The sequence below is a fragment of the Aquarana catesbeiana genome, linkage group LG09, assembly GCF_042186555.1.
Source record: "Aquarana catesbeiana isolate 2022-GZ linkage group LG09, ASM4218655v1, whole genome shotgun sequence".
Lineage (NCBI taxonomy): Eukaryota > Metazoa > Chordata > Amphibia > Anura > Ranidae > Aquarana > Aquarana catesbeiana.
Genome location: NC_133332.1, coordinates 235,947,372 through 235,962,586, shown reverse-complemented (window position 1 = coordinate 235,962,586; position 15,215 = coordinate 235,947,372). Strand labels below are relative to the sequence as shown.

The 15,215-nt window shown below is 40.8% G+C and overlaps 1 protein-coding gene across 3 annotated transcripts in view; it reads left to right on the top strand.

Annotated features, from left to right (window-relative positions):
• PNPLA7 (patatin like domain 7, lysophospholipase) overlaps positions 1-15,215 on the top strand; it is a 478,577-nt gene that overhangs the window by 302,615 nt on the left and 160,747 nt on the right. For all 3 annotated transcript variants that reach the window (XM_073599988.1, XM_073599989.1, XM_073599987.1), the window contains one exon: positions 10,286-10,435. In XM_073599988.1, the coding sequence (XP_073456089.1) occupies positions 10,286-10,435 (150 nt within the window). The remainder of the gene's footprint in view (positions 1-10,285; positions 10,436-15,215) is intronic.

The following is a 15,215-nucleotide window of genomic DNA, read 5'->3' as shown; positions in this document are numbered from 1 at the left end:
AAATCAACCTCATAGATTTTTTTTTTTTTTTTTACTTCAGCCTTTGGATGAATGAAAAAAAAATGAACAAAATTCATGCTGAACAGCACAAATGGGCACATTTTCCCTGCCAGCTATTGTATTCCCAAAATACTTGAACAGTGTCTGATGCAGCTGCTGTTTGGCTCACAATTTTCCACCTTGCTCCTTCGTTCGATGTCAGGCATGAAGATACCAACAGGGCCACCCATGGAGCAAAATTTGCTCAGTGTATGGCCAGCCTAACTCTCAGATCTTTTACTTCATATGGAGAATATCAGAGGGACAGAAAGCCCAGATCAAATGGCCGTTCTTTGATATATCTGCCTTATGCCTGTGGATCACTCGGAAATCGATTGTTTGTTTATTTTGCTTTGTTCTGTTTCTGCATAGATTAACATTTCTTGTACAAGACTGGAGTTTGTCAGTTTTGAAGGCAAATGATAGTATAATTATTACATCTGTAATTTGTCCCACAGTTAAATGCAACCACTCCATACATTATAATAAAATTTCAACACTCCATTTTGCACAGTAAGCTGCTTCTTAATGAATAAGGTGATAATCCAGGTTTAAGTTGATGCTGATTAAAAGGCAGGGGATTACTTCCCTTGAAATCCTCCATGAGACGAGAACGGTGAGGATGTTTTTATTAAAATATGAAAGACACAATTGAATGCATCTTTGTAATCTCATCATTAAATATATACTAAAAAGCAAGCAGTGCAAGGTCCTTACTTTGACCTGGTATGAGCCTCTTTCAGTCCCTGTACAGCATGACTAGAATGTGCGAGGAAGAAACAGCACAAGGAGCTAATCCGGTCATATGCTACAGGAAGCATACTGATAAAAGCAGCATGGGCTGCAGAGAGATGAGCAGATCATTGTGCTGCTTCTCTTTTCACTTTCCAGGCTTGAGTGGTTCCGGGATGACCTGGGCTCAGAGGAGGTAGTGAGCTGAATAATAGGAGACCATAAAGCTGAAGGCACCTAGCAGCAGAAGAAAGTACTGCAAGGGAGTCTCCTGATTGACCTAAAGTGTTACTAAACCCAGGACCCTGCATTCACTATATCTGGTCTCCCACAGTACACAGAACATGGAAATGCAATTATTTTAGTAAATAAACTGCTAAATACCTTTTCTCATCAGCCGTATATAGCAGTCTTGAAACGTCTATCAGTGTCTGGTTAAAGCTTGTAGGAGGAGTTTTCATTCTACTCTGACTGTCCTATGAGGCTGCATGACTCCTGACCCTCTGTCTGGACAGTGCTGATTGGCCTTGTACTGATCACATGCATCCTCCCAAGAAAAAGAAAAAAAAACTCTAGCAATACACACTAAAGTGAGCACGTGCAAAGTAATTCAAAGCTCTGTTCTATCAGCTGATGGATTGGGGACAGTGGAAGAAGGGGAGGATCAGAGAAGACAGGATCAAACAGCATTTTTACACAATGCGGAGTATTAATCCCTTAGGTTCCACAGCAAGTATAACAAGCTTTACTGTATATACAGACTGATTTTACTGTTGTAGGTTTAGTAACACTTTAAATACTGCAGAAAAGATGTTTTTTTATTTAATCTTTTAATGAGCTATTCATTTTTAGCTTATTTTTGGCTGGAGTTCTTCTTTACCGTCTTATGACTATTTCCCATCTTTTAACGAGTGACTCCAGGACCAGCCAGGCATTGAATAGCCAGTTTTAGGTGGGGTGACCCTTTATCAACTAGCAGTGTCACTGTCTGGTTACACGTGACTAAAAACTGCTTTGTATTTCAGTCGTTTTGTAGAATTTTGACTTTTCAATTAAGTTAAATCTCTCCGCTGTCTTACAGCCGCTGGCAGAATGATTCAACTGTAACAATCCTGACTTTGTATCATGATCCAGCATTTTTTTTTCATCTATTTTCTATCGTCACTCCAAATCCCAGTTTCCTTTTTGAAGGTTCCCATGGAGGGGGCTGGTTTTGTTTCACAAGAGAAGCAAATGTGCCGAGACTGAATCACAGTTTTCTTTTTTCTTTTTTTTTAATTTCTCTTGTGCTGCTGACGAAAGTGTAAAGGTATCTTATTGAAAGGATTCCCAGCAGGCACATAGCAGAAACGGAGAGGTACAAAGAGCTAGTCCCTCAGCAGAGGCCAGGCCCCCAGCCTCCACCGAGCCTTTTCATGGCTGAGGACGTGCTGCTTCCAACAATAAACACATTGCATAACCGCAGCATATTGTGAAGGATTTAGTCCCCGATATCCATCAACTCCACAAATCTAGATTGGTTCTTCAGATAAAGACACCGCTGCTTCAGTTTTCAAAGCAGACAATACCGTATTGAAAGATTTAAAGGGCAACCACAGACAAATAGCTGAACACATTGTGGAACCACATATGCAGGAACACGTTTCTCTGCCAAAAAGACTTGTACTGTAATGTGCATAATGTTCGAATCTGCCCGCTGTGCTAAATTCACAACATAGAGGTTGACGTTACTATCCAGAATCTGCAGTTCTGGTAACTATACTAACTGAGCCGCAAATGCACTTTTAAAGGAATACATACTTTATATGAAATAAAGGGGGTTTTTACTACATAGATTTAACTAGAACTTTGACTAATTCATCAGTGACAAGCCTCTTGTGTTAAAAGTGTAAGTGAATCCAAATTTTTTTTCCAGTTTTGGAAAGTGCTGGGGAGGATTAAAGTCCACATTCAACATCCTGTCCTGTGTTATCCCCTAAAGTCTGTATAGAAGGGTGCACAGCCAATGGTGGGACCAGTTAGATCCAAATTGAAGAAAATTGAAGGTAGCACTCCCTAAATGCTGTCCATGCACCTTTCTATACTGACTTTGGGCAATAGTGCCGGGCAGGATGCTTAATTTTCCTTATTTTGGCTATGATTGTCACCAGTACCTCCAAAATATATATTATACCCATTCTTGGGGCATTCATACAGTGTTTAGTTACTCTGCTGACTGGCTGGTAAGTGTCCTGGCAACATGCACCTTTTCAAAAAGCTTGTAACAATTGCTGGGGCATACTGGAAATATTCAGCTGCCTTTGCGCTGTGCTAGGCCAGCCTTTTTTAACAAGGGTGCCTTGAGGTTTCTTCAGGGGTGCCTTGGCAAAATAACTAAAAATTTCCCAAAAATGTATACAAGCCAGCAGGTGGCTCAAGCCTACCTTTTAGTTTCACAACGGTTTTTATTTTGCACCATTTCACCTTTCCAGATGCTGGCATACTAACAACCAGTAATGTCATCAGTGTTTATCACCTGCATAGCATCCTTGTTTGACCCTCCCCTGCCCCTCTCCGTTAACACTGGGGTCACTTTAGCTGACTGATCGAGAGAAACTGAGGGATAGGAGAAACACTGGAATACTAGTCAGTACTAGTGTGTAAAAGTGTATTTGCTTTGAAAGAATAAATTACCTCTAATGTTGGGTGTTCTATGTGTGTTGATGCCGCCACATTATGTAAAACTATTAAAGTCGTTTTTTTACATTTTGGAATGGGGTGCCTTGAGCCTGTCCATGATTTTAAAGGGTGCCTTGAGATTTTCCATAGTTTTAAAGGGTGCCTTGACTGAGAAACACTGTGCTAGGCACCTGCTGTATTTCTGCATGTTTTTTTTTTAAATCTGTTTATTGGTTTTGATAACACAACATGCAGAACAACATACATTGGTTATGAAGAGTATAAGAGGTGGCCCTTGAAAGGGACACATTATCTGGTATTCATTTATACAAGATAGAACAGATAGCATGGGTCACCATAAAAATTGCAACAGGCTGGCTCCTGAGGTGAGAGTTCAGCACAGGCCCTAAATGCATAAACCGAAACAAGATATCACGTTTTTCGGCAGTATACGACTTGCACTGAGTAAGGAGTATCTTAAAGCGGGGTTCCACCCAAATTTTGAACATTATCTCTATGCATTCTCTTCCTTGCCTAGATGCTGACATGCTGTGTAAAAAAATTTAAATCGCCGTAATTACCTTTTTTTTTTCTAATCTTCTTAGCACTTCCTGGTTTTCCTCCCATGGGAGTAGGCGTGTTTCTAGCCTCTCCCAGAACTCCCACAGTCCCCTGGGAGCTAGTCTCAGGCTTCCCAGCATGCATTGTGCAACAGCGTCATCACAACATCTTGGTGAATGCTGGGAGCACAGCATTCACCGCATCCAGGAAATACATGCTTGTGGGCTTCAAATGCCCACAATGAAGATGGAAACCACCTTCAGTGAATTTTATAAGTTATTCTTTACAACGAAATCAGACACAGGCGGACTTATTACACAGAACATGTGAGTAGATAATCATGAGAAGAAAAGTTTGTGAATGAACTCCAAAAAAAAAAAAAAACGATAGATAGGTGGACCCCCGCTTTAAATGCAAAGTTTACTTTAGGGTACATCGGATGCTGTGGAGGGTTCCGCCAGCCACTTGGACCAGACCTTGTCGTATCTTTAAGGGTAGCATACGTATCTTTGTAGAGGGGTAAGCTGTTGTTAACTAGTTGTTTCCAATGAGAAGGGGGGTAGGTTTGCACCAACTGAGAGCTATGGCTTTGTGGGCATAGAAAAGAACCCAACTAGAGTGCGTCCTGCTACTGTGGGGATCAGTTGTTCTATCAAGCCCAGCATACAAATTGACATAGAAGGTTGTAATTGTATGGTGGTGACCTGGGTTATGAATATCAATACCTCTTTCCAGTACCCAACAATAGTCCAGAAAATATGGGCAAAGTCTCCAGGAGTCCCCCCACAACGCCAGCACCCGGGGGGGGATCAGGATTCATTTTGTGTAGTCTGTGTGGGGTAAAATATGCACAGTGGACCATCTTGAACTGGATCAATCGATCCCTCAGGGAGACACGGGAACTAAAAGGAAAGTCCCATATGTCATCCCAATCGTCACTGTCAAATGCTGGGATGTCTTGTAACCACTGACTTCCAAGTTTCTCCAGCGTAGGAAGGGAGGTCATTACCAAATTAGAGTATAGCTGAGAGGTGGGCTTCTTCGCGCAGTCCGATCTACGGAGGTCCTCTAGTGCAGACTGGACCACCTGGGGGGGAGAGTGGGGGAATTGGCAGCTGAAGGCATGGGAGAACTGGAGGTAGCGAAAAAGTAGGACTGTGGGACGTTAAAATCGGAAATAAATTTGGAGAGCGGGGCCAGGGATTGGTTGGAGACTACCTGGGCCATTGTTTTTATGTTAAATTTAGTCCAGGCGTGGGGTTCAGGTAATTCTAAAGATATGATCGAGAGTGGGGTTTAACCACAGGAGGGCACTGGGAGAGATTGCATGTTTAGGGTATTGTTCAATTTTAAGACCAGCCCCCCACGCATTGTAGTGCGCATGGAGGATGTCCATGGATATGGGGCCGCGGAATAGTAAGAATTTCAGCGCTTTCAGGGATTTCACCACTGCTGCCTCGACTAAGGTAGTGGGATTAGTTATGTCTGGATTGAGCCACCAGGCAGTGGTGACTAGCTGGGTGGCCAAGAAATATTTATAAAGATCGGGACACGCCAGGCCTCCCAGGGAGGTCGGGCGCACCAGTGTGGACCATCTGTAGCGAGGGGACTGTGGGGACCCCATATAAAAGAGGCGATGTGTCAGAAACCATGAAATCAGACTGAGACAGAAGTACAGTTAAATCACACTTTTTTAATAATAAAAGTAAAAAGAACAAATGTAGTCGAAACATAGCCAAAGTTCAGTAACCGGAACAGATAGTCAGCTAAGCCAGAAGTCAGGGATCAATGTAGTGGAACAGCAAGCAGGATCTGAAGCCAGAAGGGTTGTCGGCAAAGCCAGTCTTTAAACAGGAACGCAGGAGATAGTTTCTTGTGATGTTGACCAAGGTGAAGGCAGAGATCCACTGGGCTGAACGGCTTAAGTAAGCAGGACTGACGAGCAGTATCATCAACAGCTGAGTACCTGTGGAGAGATAGGAGCTGGCAATAATCTGACAGTTGAGCGGCCAGCTCTGAGAAGGAAGGGCTGAGCCCAGCCCTGACACGATGCAGGTGGATGAAAAAGGATTTAGGTATCCAGGGGTTTATTTATTCTGATGGCAACAGCGTTTACTCCCACGATATGTAAAGCCATGACTCCAGTGCTCTAGGAGGTGATTTAAGCACCACAGTTAAAAAAAAGAGCATATATGCCAAAGCATGAGGGCAGGGGTGGAGGGGCAATTTGCTCCTAACATTAGGGGCGGATTGCCCCATGCTTTGTCCAAAAACACCAAGTCAAGGTAATTACCGCTCCAGGTGGTATTGCTTGTGTTCACACTATCCTAGTATATGGGAGATGAAGGGTGCCGGCTCAGCAAAGTCAAATACCAAAAAAATGGAAAAAGGACGGCCGCACTTCAAAATAATGCCTTTATTGAATAAAGCTTGATCCATACATCAATCAGAGACACAGGTCCAGATGATAGCTGACGCGTTTCGCATCATTAATGGCGCTTAATCATAGCTGTAGGACTATCAATCGCAATCTGTCTTTTATACACAACAAAATAATATATGGTGGTCACCTGACCAATTGTATCTAATCCAGATAGCGATCAGCTGTGGTCCTGCAAGAACCTTTCACACATGTGGGGGAGGAGTAATCAAGGAGGTGATCAAGACAACCAATATATTAGATAATGTCAACCCATGAAGGAAAAAGGAACTAAATAATAAACATATATAGAACTGACCTTATAAATACAGGGTTAGATTATGTTAGATTAATGGGCTGCAACAGATCGCTCTCCTTGGCACTCCGTAAATACATTATATTTCCAAATCAAATACACAACATACGGTATTCATGTGTCTGCCAAGTACCCAAAAAACCATTAAGTATGGTATAAAACCTTTTGTTATACCATTTAGACCTCACTTAATGGTTTTATTAAAGTAATTATGTTATTATTGTACTAATTATTGTAACGTATTAATGTAATTATCCCCCCTCCAATGCCTCTCTACTCGTTCGATCCCCCAAACATACCCATACATACTCAATCTAAGCTCTACATCAGGGATATGCAATTAGCGGACCTCCAGCTGTTGCAAAACTACAAGTCCCATCATGCCTCTGCCTCTGGGTGTCATGCTTGTGGCTGTCAGAGTCTTGTATGCCTCATGGGACTTGTAGTTCTGCAACAGCTGGAGGTCCGCTAATTGCATATCCCTGCTCTACATGTTGGTGCTAGCGCATAGCACATTTAAATGTAAGTGGGCACTTACCTACCTGTATTTATTTTTGAAACGCTTGTTCCCTATGATCCTTTTATTTGTTTTCTCCGAGTAAAATTGCCTAGTTATTTCCAAAGATAAAGGGGACCCTCTTCATCTATGCTTTAGGTTACAAAAAACCCACTATTGCTCCAAGGTTTTTTTATAATCTTAGCTCCGGTGAGTTTGCATTTCTCACACATGTTTCGTGGTGGAGTATCACTTGAAGGATAACATTTATTATATTTTTTCTTTTGAATCATGGCTATTGGACTTCCTTTTCTTTGTGAAGATTTTATTACTTTATTGATTATTATCACTTAATTTATCATATTTTTGTTTGATTATTGCAAGATTTACGAGAAGTGATTATACACATTGTTATTTAGTAAGTTGTTATATGAGTCACATCTTTTTACTACCAATTAATTCATATGTGTATATTAGTTGTTGTTTGTACCCGTAGTGCAGCCCAGAAACAATAGTGCGCAATTTGCATTTTTTTTATCCTACCTAAAACACACTGACACTGTTGCTCAAACATCACAAATGTTTTTCCTCTAAAATAGAAGAGAACTGTAGTTTTAATTCATCCTTTCTGAAGGATTATAATGCCTTTTGTACACTCACTCAGTCATAAATACAATGGCAATCTGTGAATTTTGTTTGCAAGAAAAGATAGCTAGTCACAAGACAAGCTGTCATAATCCATGCACCAGATATCATGGCTACCTACCTGCCCTCTGTCAGAAATAATGGAACTACAGAAGCAGAAAGCATTGCACCAGCCTGGCATTGCTTCCGCCATTGCTATAGGTTAAAAGTTGTCACAGGCCCTTTGGTACCAATATGACAATGACTTGGCAGTTGGGTGGCCTTATAATATGTTATTATTAACGTGACTTTGGGATGTAAAGTTTCTGGTCTGTAGTTGAATTCTTGGCCAACGCCGGGTCTTTTGCTGTGTTCAGCTATTGTATTGTGATTTTATAAAACTTAATAAACATTTATTGAAACCAAAAATAGATATTACAGGCCTCTAACATGCAGCCTTTAAAAGTTGATTTTTTTTTCAATTAACAGGCTTATCCATATAAACTAGAAACTAGTATGCAGTTCATAAATCACAAAATGGTTTCATCTGAGTCTTCTCAGAAGGGTTGTGCTTCATGACAGGTTCCTATAAAGTGTATCTAAATCCCAACTTTTTTTTTTGTGTTATGAACAGAGTATTGAATCCCTGTCACATTTTTATTTCTGTAGTTTTTGCATTGTCACTTGGTTATAAAGTGGTATGTAATAAAAAAAATTTAAAAACTACCGACAGGTTCTAGCTCTTCCTTACTCTGTCCAAAAAAAAAAAAAAAAGCAAGAATATTTTGTCTTTCAATATACTTTACATTTTAAAAGACCTAAAATGCAGTTCACTGGGCTGTCAGCGATGGCAGCCTCCATAAGGAATTTTGATGATTTTGTTTGTGTATATATGTTGATGTAATAACTCTGTTGTTGGTACATTAAAGAATATCTAAAGCTAAGAACAGAAAAGTAATATATTGTAGCTTGCAAGTCCTTGTATGTAGTGACTGCATTTGTTTTCTGTTTCCACGTTAAAGTACTTTCTCTGCAAGTAGGGAAAAATTCCTGTTGATCTTGCCAGAAAACTGAGTGGGCCTGCTAACTTTCTGTGCAATAAACTGAAATCTTAACCCATTTTAGTAGCCAAGTATGAGCTCAGGTGTGTTTGCAACTCCACATGCCCGCGCTCGCCAGGAAGCTGACACTGGGCAGCGCTAATCACAGATAGTGAGACATTTCCCGATCTGTGCAGCCACGGATCAGGAAATGTCTCACCGCCCGTGATTAGCGCTGCGGAGTGTCAGCTTCTTGGAGGGTGCGGGCACGTGGAGTCGTGATCACGCCTGAGCCCATCCCTATGATCAGCTTCCCAAACTATCTTTGTGAACTACAAAACAGCTCCCCATGTGATGGACCGGAGGTGATGTTTATAGTCCAAATCAGGAGAGCAGCCTAGAGAGACAATGCTGTACCTTCATAGATGCAGTTCAATGAGTGGACATTGTTGCCCTAGGACACCAAAAGGGTTAATTTGCTAAAACTGGTAAGTGCAAAGTCTGATGCAGCTCTGCATGGAAACCAATCGGCTTCCAGGTTTTTTTTTTGTCAAAGCTTAATTGAACAAACTGAAGTTAGAAGCGGATTGGCTATCATGCACAGCTACACCAGATTTTGCACTTTCCGGATTTAGTAAATCAACAAAAAAGTGTGTTACTGGCAGGATCACTAGATGAAAAAACTTCTAAATTAAAGAAAACTAATGTAAGCGCCACATCTAAGGACAGGTAAGCTGCAAATATATATTATATTTTTGATCTTTGGTTTTAGATGCATGTTTATTTTAAGCCTGAAGTTAAAGCGGACCTTCAGTCATTTTTTCATCTTTCCATCTATTAAATCTTCTGCCCTTGTTGTTTTAACTTTGGATGTAAAAACATTTTTTTTCTGCCTGTAAATACCTTGTACAGCCCACTTCCTGTTTCTTGTCTGGTGAGAGTTTGCCAGGGAGGGGGGGGGGGGGGGGGGGGTGAGTCATAAGAGGGCCAATGAGAGTTGCAGAGCTGGGGGTGGGCCTCTGTGTGTCTGTGCAAATCCAGGAAGTGAACAGGCAGCAGCTTCAGCTGCCCACAGTTAAAATAGATGCAGCCAGACTCAGTGGAGGGAGATTTCTGCAGCATATTTGGCAAGTACAGAATCACAGTATATATAAAATAATATGCAAAGTGGTTGGAGGGAAGCTTCAGACTGGCAAAGATGTTTTTATTACAAATTATGTGAGCAGACTACAGTTCCTCTTTAAAAAGGTCGGTTCAAACAGATATGTAGTGACATAATGTATTGATCCAGAGCTAGATAAATTAATATGCAAATCTTGACTTGCAGTGGCAACCTGTGTACATCACCCCTGTCAGTACTTTACTAGTGGCTTCACTCTTTTCCTAATTCTTTTATCCAGGTCACAGTCTGGGGCTTCATACTACTGGCAACAAGTGGGATTCTGGGAATCCAGCCAGCAACCTCTCAACAGTAGCCATACTGCCAGTATCCGAGGATGTACCGCTCACGGCCTTCACATTGGAGTTAAAACATGCCCTGAGTGCAGTTGGTGAGTGTTTATTTCTTCTCGCCTGTCTAGCCAACACAAACAATGAACTTCTCACCCTTTGGGGGCAATGCAGATTACTGCTACCCTCCTATAACAAGTATATTACTAGCACACTCCTAGTCTGACCATACCCAAAGCAATTTTTATTTAGGGTCAACCACTTTTAACTAGCTTTTGATAACTGACAGATTGAAGTGACGGAGACAACCTACCATTACTTTAATTAATTTTATGGATTGAAATAGAGATTGATTATTTTATTCTTTTTCTATTTAGATGAGAAATTAAATCAAAATTCAGAGTAAATGATCGAATTTCCACATGTATGGCCAGCTTAAGGCTGGCCATGCATGGTCAAATTTCAAAAGAATTTTTTTTTGAAAATCAGAAAATGTGTGCGTTTTGTGATCCGATGGTGCCACCACTGATTTCGAAATTCGGCCAACCAAGCCTTCAATTTCACCTCACGTTGCTACAGAAAAGAATTTTCATGGCTGGGAATCTTCTTTTCTTTATGGGCATTTCCTTTTCTTGCATATGCGCGTTTCTTTTTCAATTACATTTCTCGCTTGATTCCATTATTGATTACAAAATTATTTTTCAAAAAATTTCCAACATGTCCGATTACTTAAATTTGATTGCGGCACGAAAATCGGCTGTTGCTGCAGCCCACTAATGGTGCGAAATACAAACGAAAATTCTTAGATAAGATTATCGAAAGAAAATTCTTTTGAAATTCGACCCATGTATGGCCTGCCTAATGCCGCATACACACGACAGGTTTTTCTGTCGGAATAAACTCTGAAGGTTTTTCCGACGGAGTTCTGCTGAAACCGTCTTGCCTACACACGATCACACACCAAAGTCTGACCGTCTAGAACGCGGTGACATACAACACTTATGACAGGACTAGAAAAAGAAAGTTCAATAGCGAGTAGCCAATAGCTTCCGTCTTGTACTTGCTTCAGAGCATGCGTCGTTTTTGGTCTGTCGGAACAGCATACAGACAATCGGTTTTCCCGATAGGAATTGGTTCCGTCTGAAATATTAAAACATGTTCCATTTCTAGGTCTGTCAGAATTTTCGGGAAAAAAAAAGTCCGATGAGGCCTACACACGATCAGAATGTCCGATGAAAAGATTCCGTCTGACTTTTCCTGCCGGAAAGTCCGACCATGTGTGCGCGGCATTAGTGTCATTTCTTCTTCCACTTTTTCCCTCCAAACCATTCAAAAATACATTTTTACCATGTGCCTTTTATATTTTTTATTTTAGCCATGTGAGGAAAGGATTAGAACTGCTGGGTTCTTATTTCTGTTTGAGCCCCCACCCTGCCACAAATGACACCCTGTATAACACCGTGACACCAGGGCAGTAATTAAGGAGGGATTTCCCCAAATGGAATAACAGAAAACAATACAAATCTGACAGATTCTAACTCCCCTACGCTATCCAGCACTGGATAGTTTTGACTGGAGTTACAATTTTATCAGTCTGTATTGACAGCTGGGCCAGGGCACAAATGGAGACAAATCATGAAAATAAAGGTTGTTTGAGGGAGCTCTGATTTATATGTATACCTGCCATCCCTGCAAGGTGGAGGTAGACATTTTCTGAGCTGCGTCATTTACAACTCTAGTTACTAGAAACTGTTCACTGTTGTCACAGAGTACTTTGATGTGACAAGATCCTTGTACATTTCATTTACTTGCTTTCTGTGTCCATTAGAGCTGCAAAATTAATCGTTAAAAAATTGTGATCTCGATTAAACCCCCCTGACGATCTCTATTGCAGAGACTTATCTGCTCACTCAGCTGTCAAAAGAAAACATCTGGGCAGTCTGCCAAGTTTTTAACTTGAAACATTGTAACTAACTCTTCCTTCTTAGATCAAAGGGATAAACTTCTGTGTGAAAATAAATCCAGGGAGTCTGCCAAGTTTTTAAACAAGGTGTAAATGCAGTTTAACCACTTAAAGTCTAAATCTTTTTCTGACACTTGTTAAGTTAAAATCAATATTTTTTGCTAGAAAATTACTTTGAACCCCCAAACATTATATATATTTTAGCAGAGACTCTAGGGAATAAAATGTCAATTGCTGCAATATTTTATGTTACACTGTATTTGCCCAGCAGTCTTTCAAACGCAATTTTTTGGGAAAAAATACACTTCAATGAATAAAACAAAAAAAAAAAAACTGTAAAGTTAGCCCAATTTTTTTTCATTTTAATGTGAAAGATGATGTTACGCCGCAAGAATCGTGATCTATCTTCTAAGCATAAAAATTGTGATTCTCATTTTAGCCAGAATCGTGCAGCTCCATGCCACAGAATGGTTGCCTTTATAGGTGTACAGTTTTGCCCTTGTACCATACAGTACATACCAAAGATTATAACCTAGCTAGACAAATGTTGAGGCTTTTTTTGTGTTAATGTCCAGGGAAGTGCATATCCTGGATTTTGGGCCCATTTGTAACTCAACTGCGGTACGGTCATTTTAATGGGCTGGACAGAAATACAGATATGCACTATTTTTGCGACAAGGCATTAAATGCATGTGCATTCACTTCGAAAAATGATCCTGCAACTTACCGATGCATGTATGGTGTTTTATGTGTGTTGCGGTAACTTTCACATTGATGCATAGGTAATGGTGGACCCTAAAGGTAAACTGTAGGGGTTATTTTTTGTTTTCTTTTTGGTTTTATAAACTGATCTTTGTAATTTTTTTTATCATTACCCTTTTGAAAGCCTTATTTTCAATATTTTTATTGAAAAAAAGGTTATTAATATAGCACAGGGGGTACGTATTATTCCGATCAACAGTAAGTTTAGAATAAAAAAAGAGAGAAGAATTTGTAGAGTACTTTGTACACTGTTGCTATGTACAGTGCATCCGGAAATTATTCACAGCGCTTCAGTTTTTCCACATTTTGTTATGTTAGTCTTATTCCAAAATGGAATACATTCATTGTTTTCCTAAGAATCCTACAAACCATACCCCATAATAACAATGTCAAAAAAGTTTGTTGAAATTTTTGTATATTTATAAAAAAAATTAAAAAACGAACAACATCACATGTACATAAGTATTCACAGCCTTTACGCAATACTTTGTTTAAGCACCTTTTTTGCACCAATTACAGCCTCAAGTTGTTTTGAGCATCATGCTACAAGCTTGGCACACCTATTTTTTGTTATCTTGGCTGTGTGCTTAGCGTTGTTGTCCTGTTGTAAGATGAACCTTCGCCCCAGTCCAGAGTGAGCCCCAACCCAGAAGAACAGAGCGCTCTGGAGCAGGTTTTCATCAAGGATGTCTCTGTACATTGTTGCATTCATCTTTTCCTCGATCCTGACTCATCTCCCAGTTCCTGCTGCTGAAAAAGATCCCCACAGCATGATGCTGCCATCACCATGCTTCACTGTAGAGATGGTATTGGCCAGGTGATGAGCGGTGCCTGGATTCTTTCAGACATGATGCTTGCCATTTAGGCCAAAGAGTTCAATCTTCAGACCAGAGAATTGTTTCTCATGGTCTGAGAGTCCTTCAGGTGCCTTTTGGCAAACTCCAGGCAGGCTGTCATGTGCCTTTTATTAAGAAGTGGCTTCCGTCTGGCCACTCTACGATACAGGCCTGATTGGTGGAGCCCTGCAGAGATGGTTGTTCTTCTGGAAGGTTCTCTTCTCTCCACAGAAAAACGCTGGAGCTCTGTCATCCAGTTCTTGGTCACTTCCCTGACTAAGGCCCTTCTCCGATCACTCAGTTTTTCCAGGCGGCCCACTCTAGGAAGAGCCCTGGTGGTTCCAAACTACTTCCATTCACAGATGATGGAGGCCACTGTGCTCATTGGGACCTTTAAAGCTGCAGAAATTTTTCTGTACCCTTTCTCAGATCTGTGCCTTAATACAATCATGTCTCGGAGGTCTACAGATAATTCCTTGGACTTCATGGCTTGGTTTGTGCTCTGACATGCACTGTTAACTGTGGGACTTTGTACAGACAGATATGTGCCTTTCCAAATCATGTCCAATCAATTTATCACAGGTGGACCCCAATCAAGTTGTAGAAACAGCTCAAGGATGATCAGTGATAACAGGATGCACCTGAGCTCAATTTTGAGTGTCATAGAAAAGTCTGGGAATACTTATGTACATGGAATTTTTTTTGTTTTTTATTTTTCATAAATTTGCAAAGATTTTAAACCAACTCCTTTCACGTTGTCGTTATGGGGTATTGTTTGTAGAATTGTGAGGAAAATAATGAATTTAATCAATTTTGGAATAAGGCTGTAACATAACAATATGTGGAAAAAGTGAAGCTCTGTGAATACTTTCCGGATGCACTGTACAACAGATCTTCGTAGCCAAAAGTGTGCACAGCCTATGGCATTAGGGTGTTCACCCTCAAGTTCAAAAACACGTGTGTGTGTCTACATGTTGTCTACATATTTATGGCCTGAAACATTGATTTCCCTGCCAACACAGCGTAAGTAAGCACTTACACTGTGCCGGTGTTCTATCGATTTGTGCCCTCCATCGAAAAGTGCCTGCGCATGCGCATAACGGAAGGACACTCCAGGTGATCAGCAAATTATCATCATAGCGCATGCGCACATCGTAGGAGGGTTTTTTCGATAGGAAATACCATTTCACTGGCACAATTGAAAGCTTTGCAAAGAGCGGAGGGACACCATAGTTGTCAGGTTGTGCCTTGCTGTTGCAGGGTGGGTTGTAGGTGTGTTGAAGGGCGGGTTTTGTCTGTGTTGCAACCCGCCCTTAGACA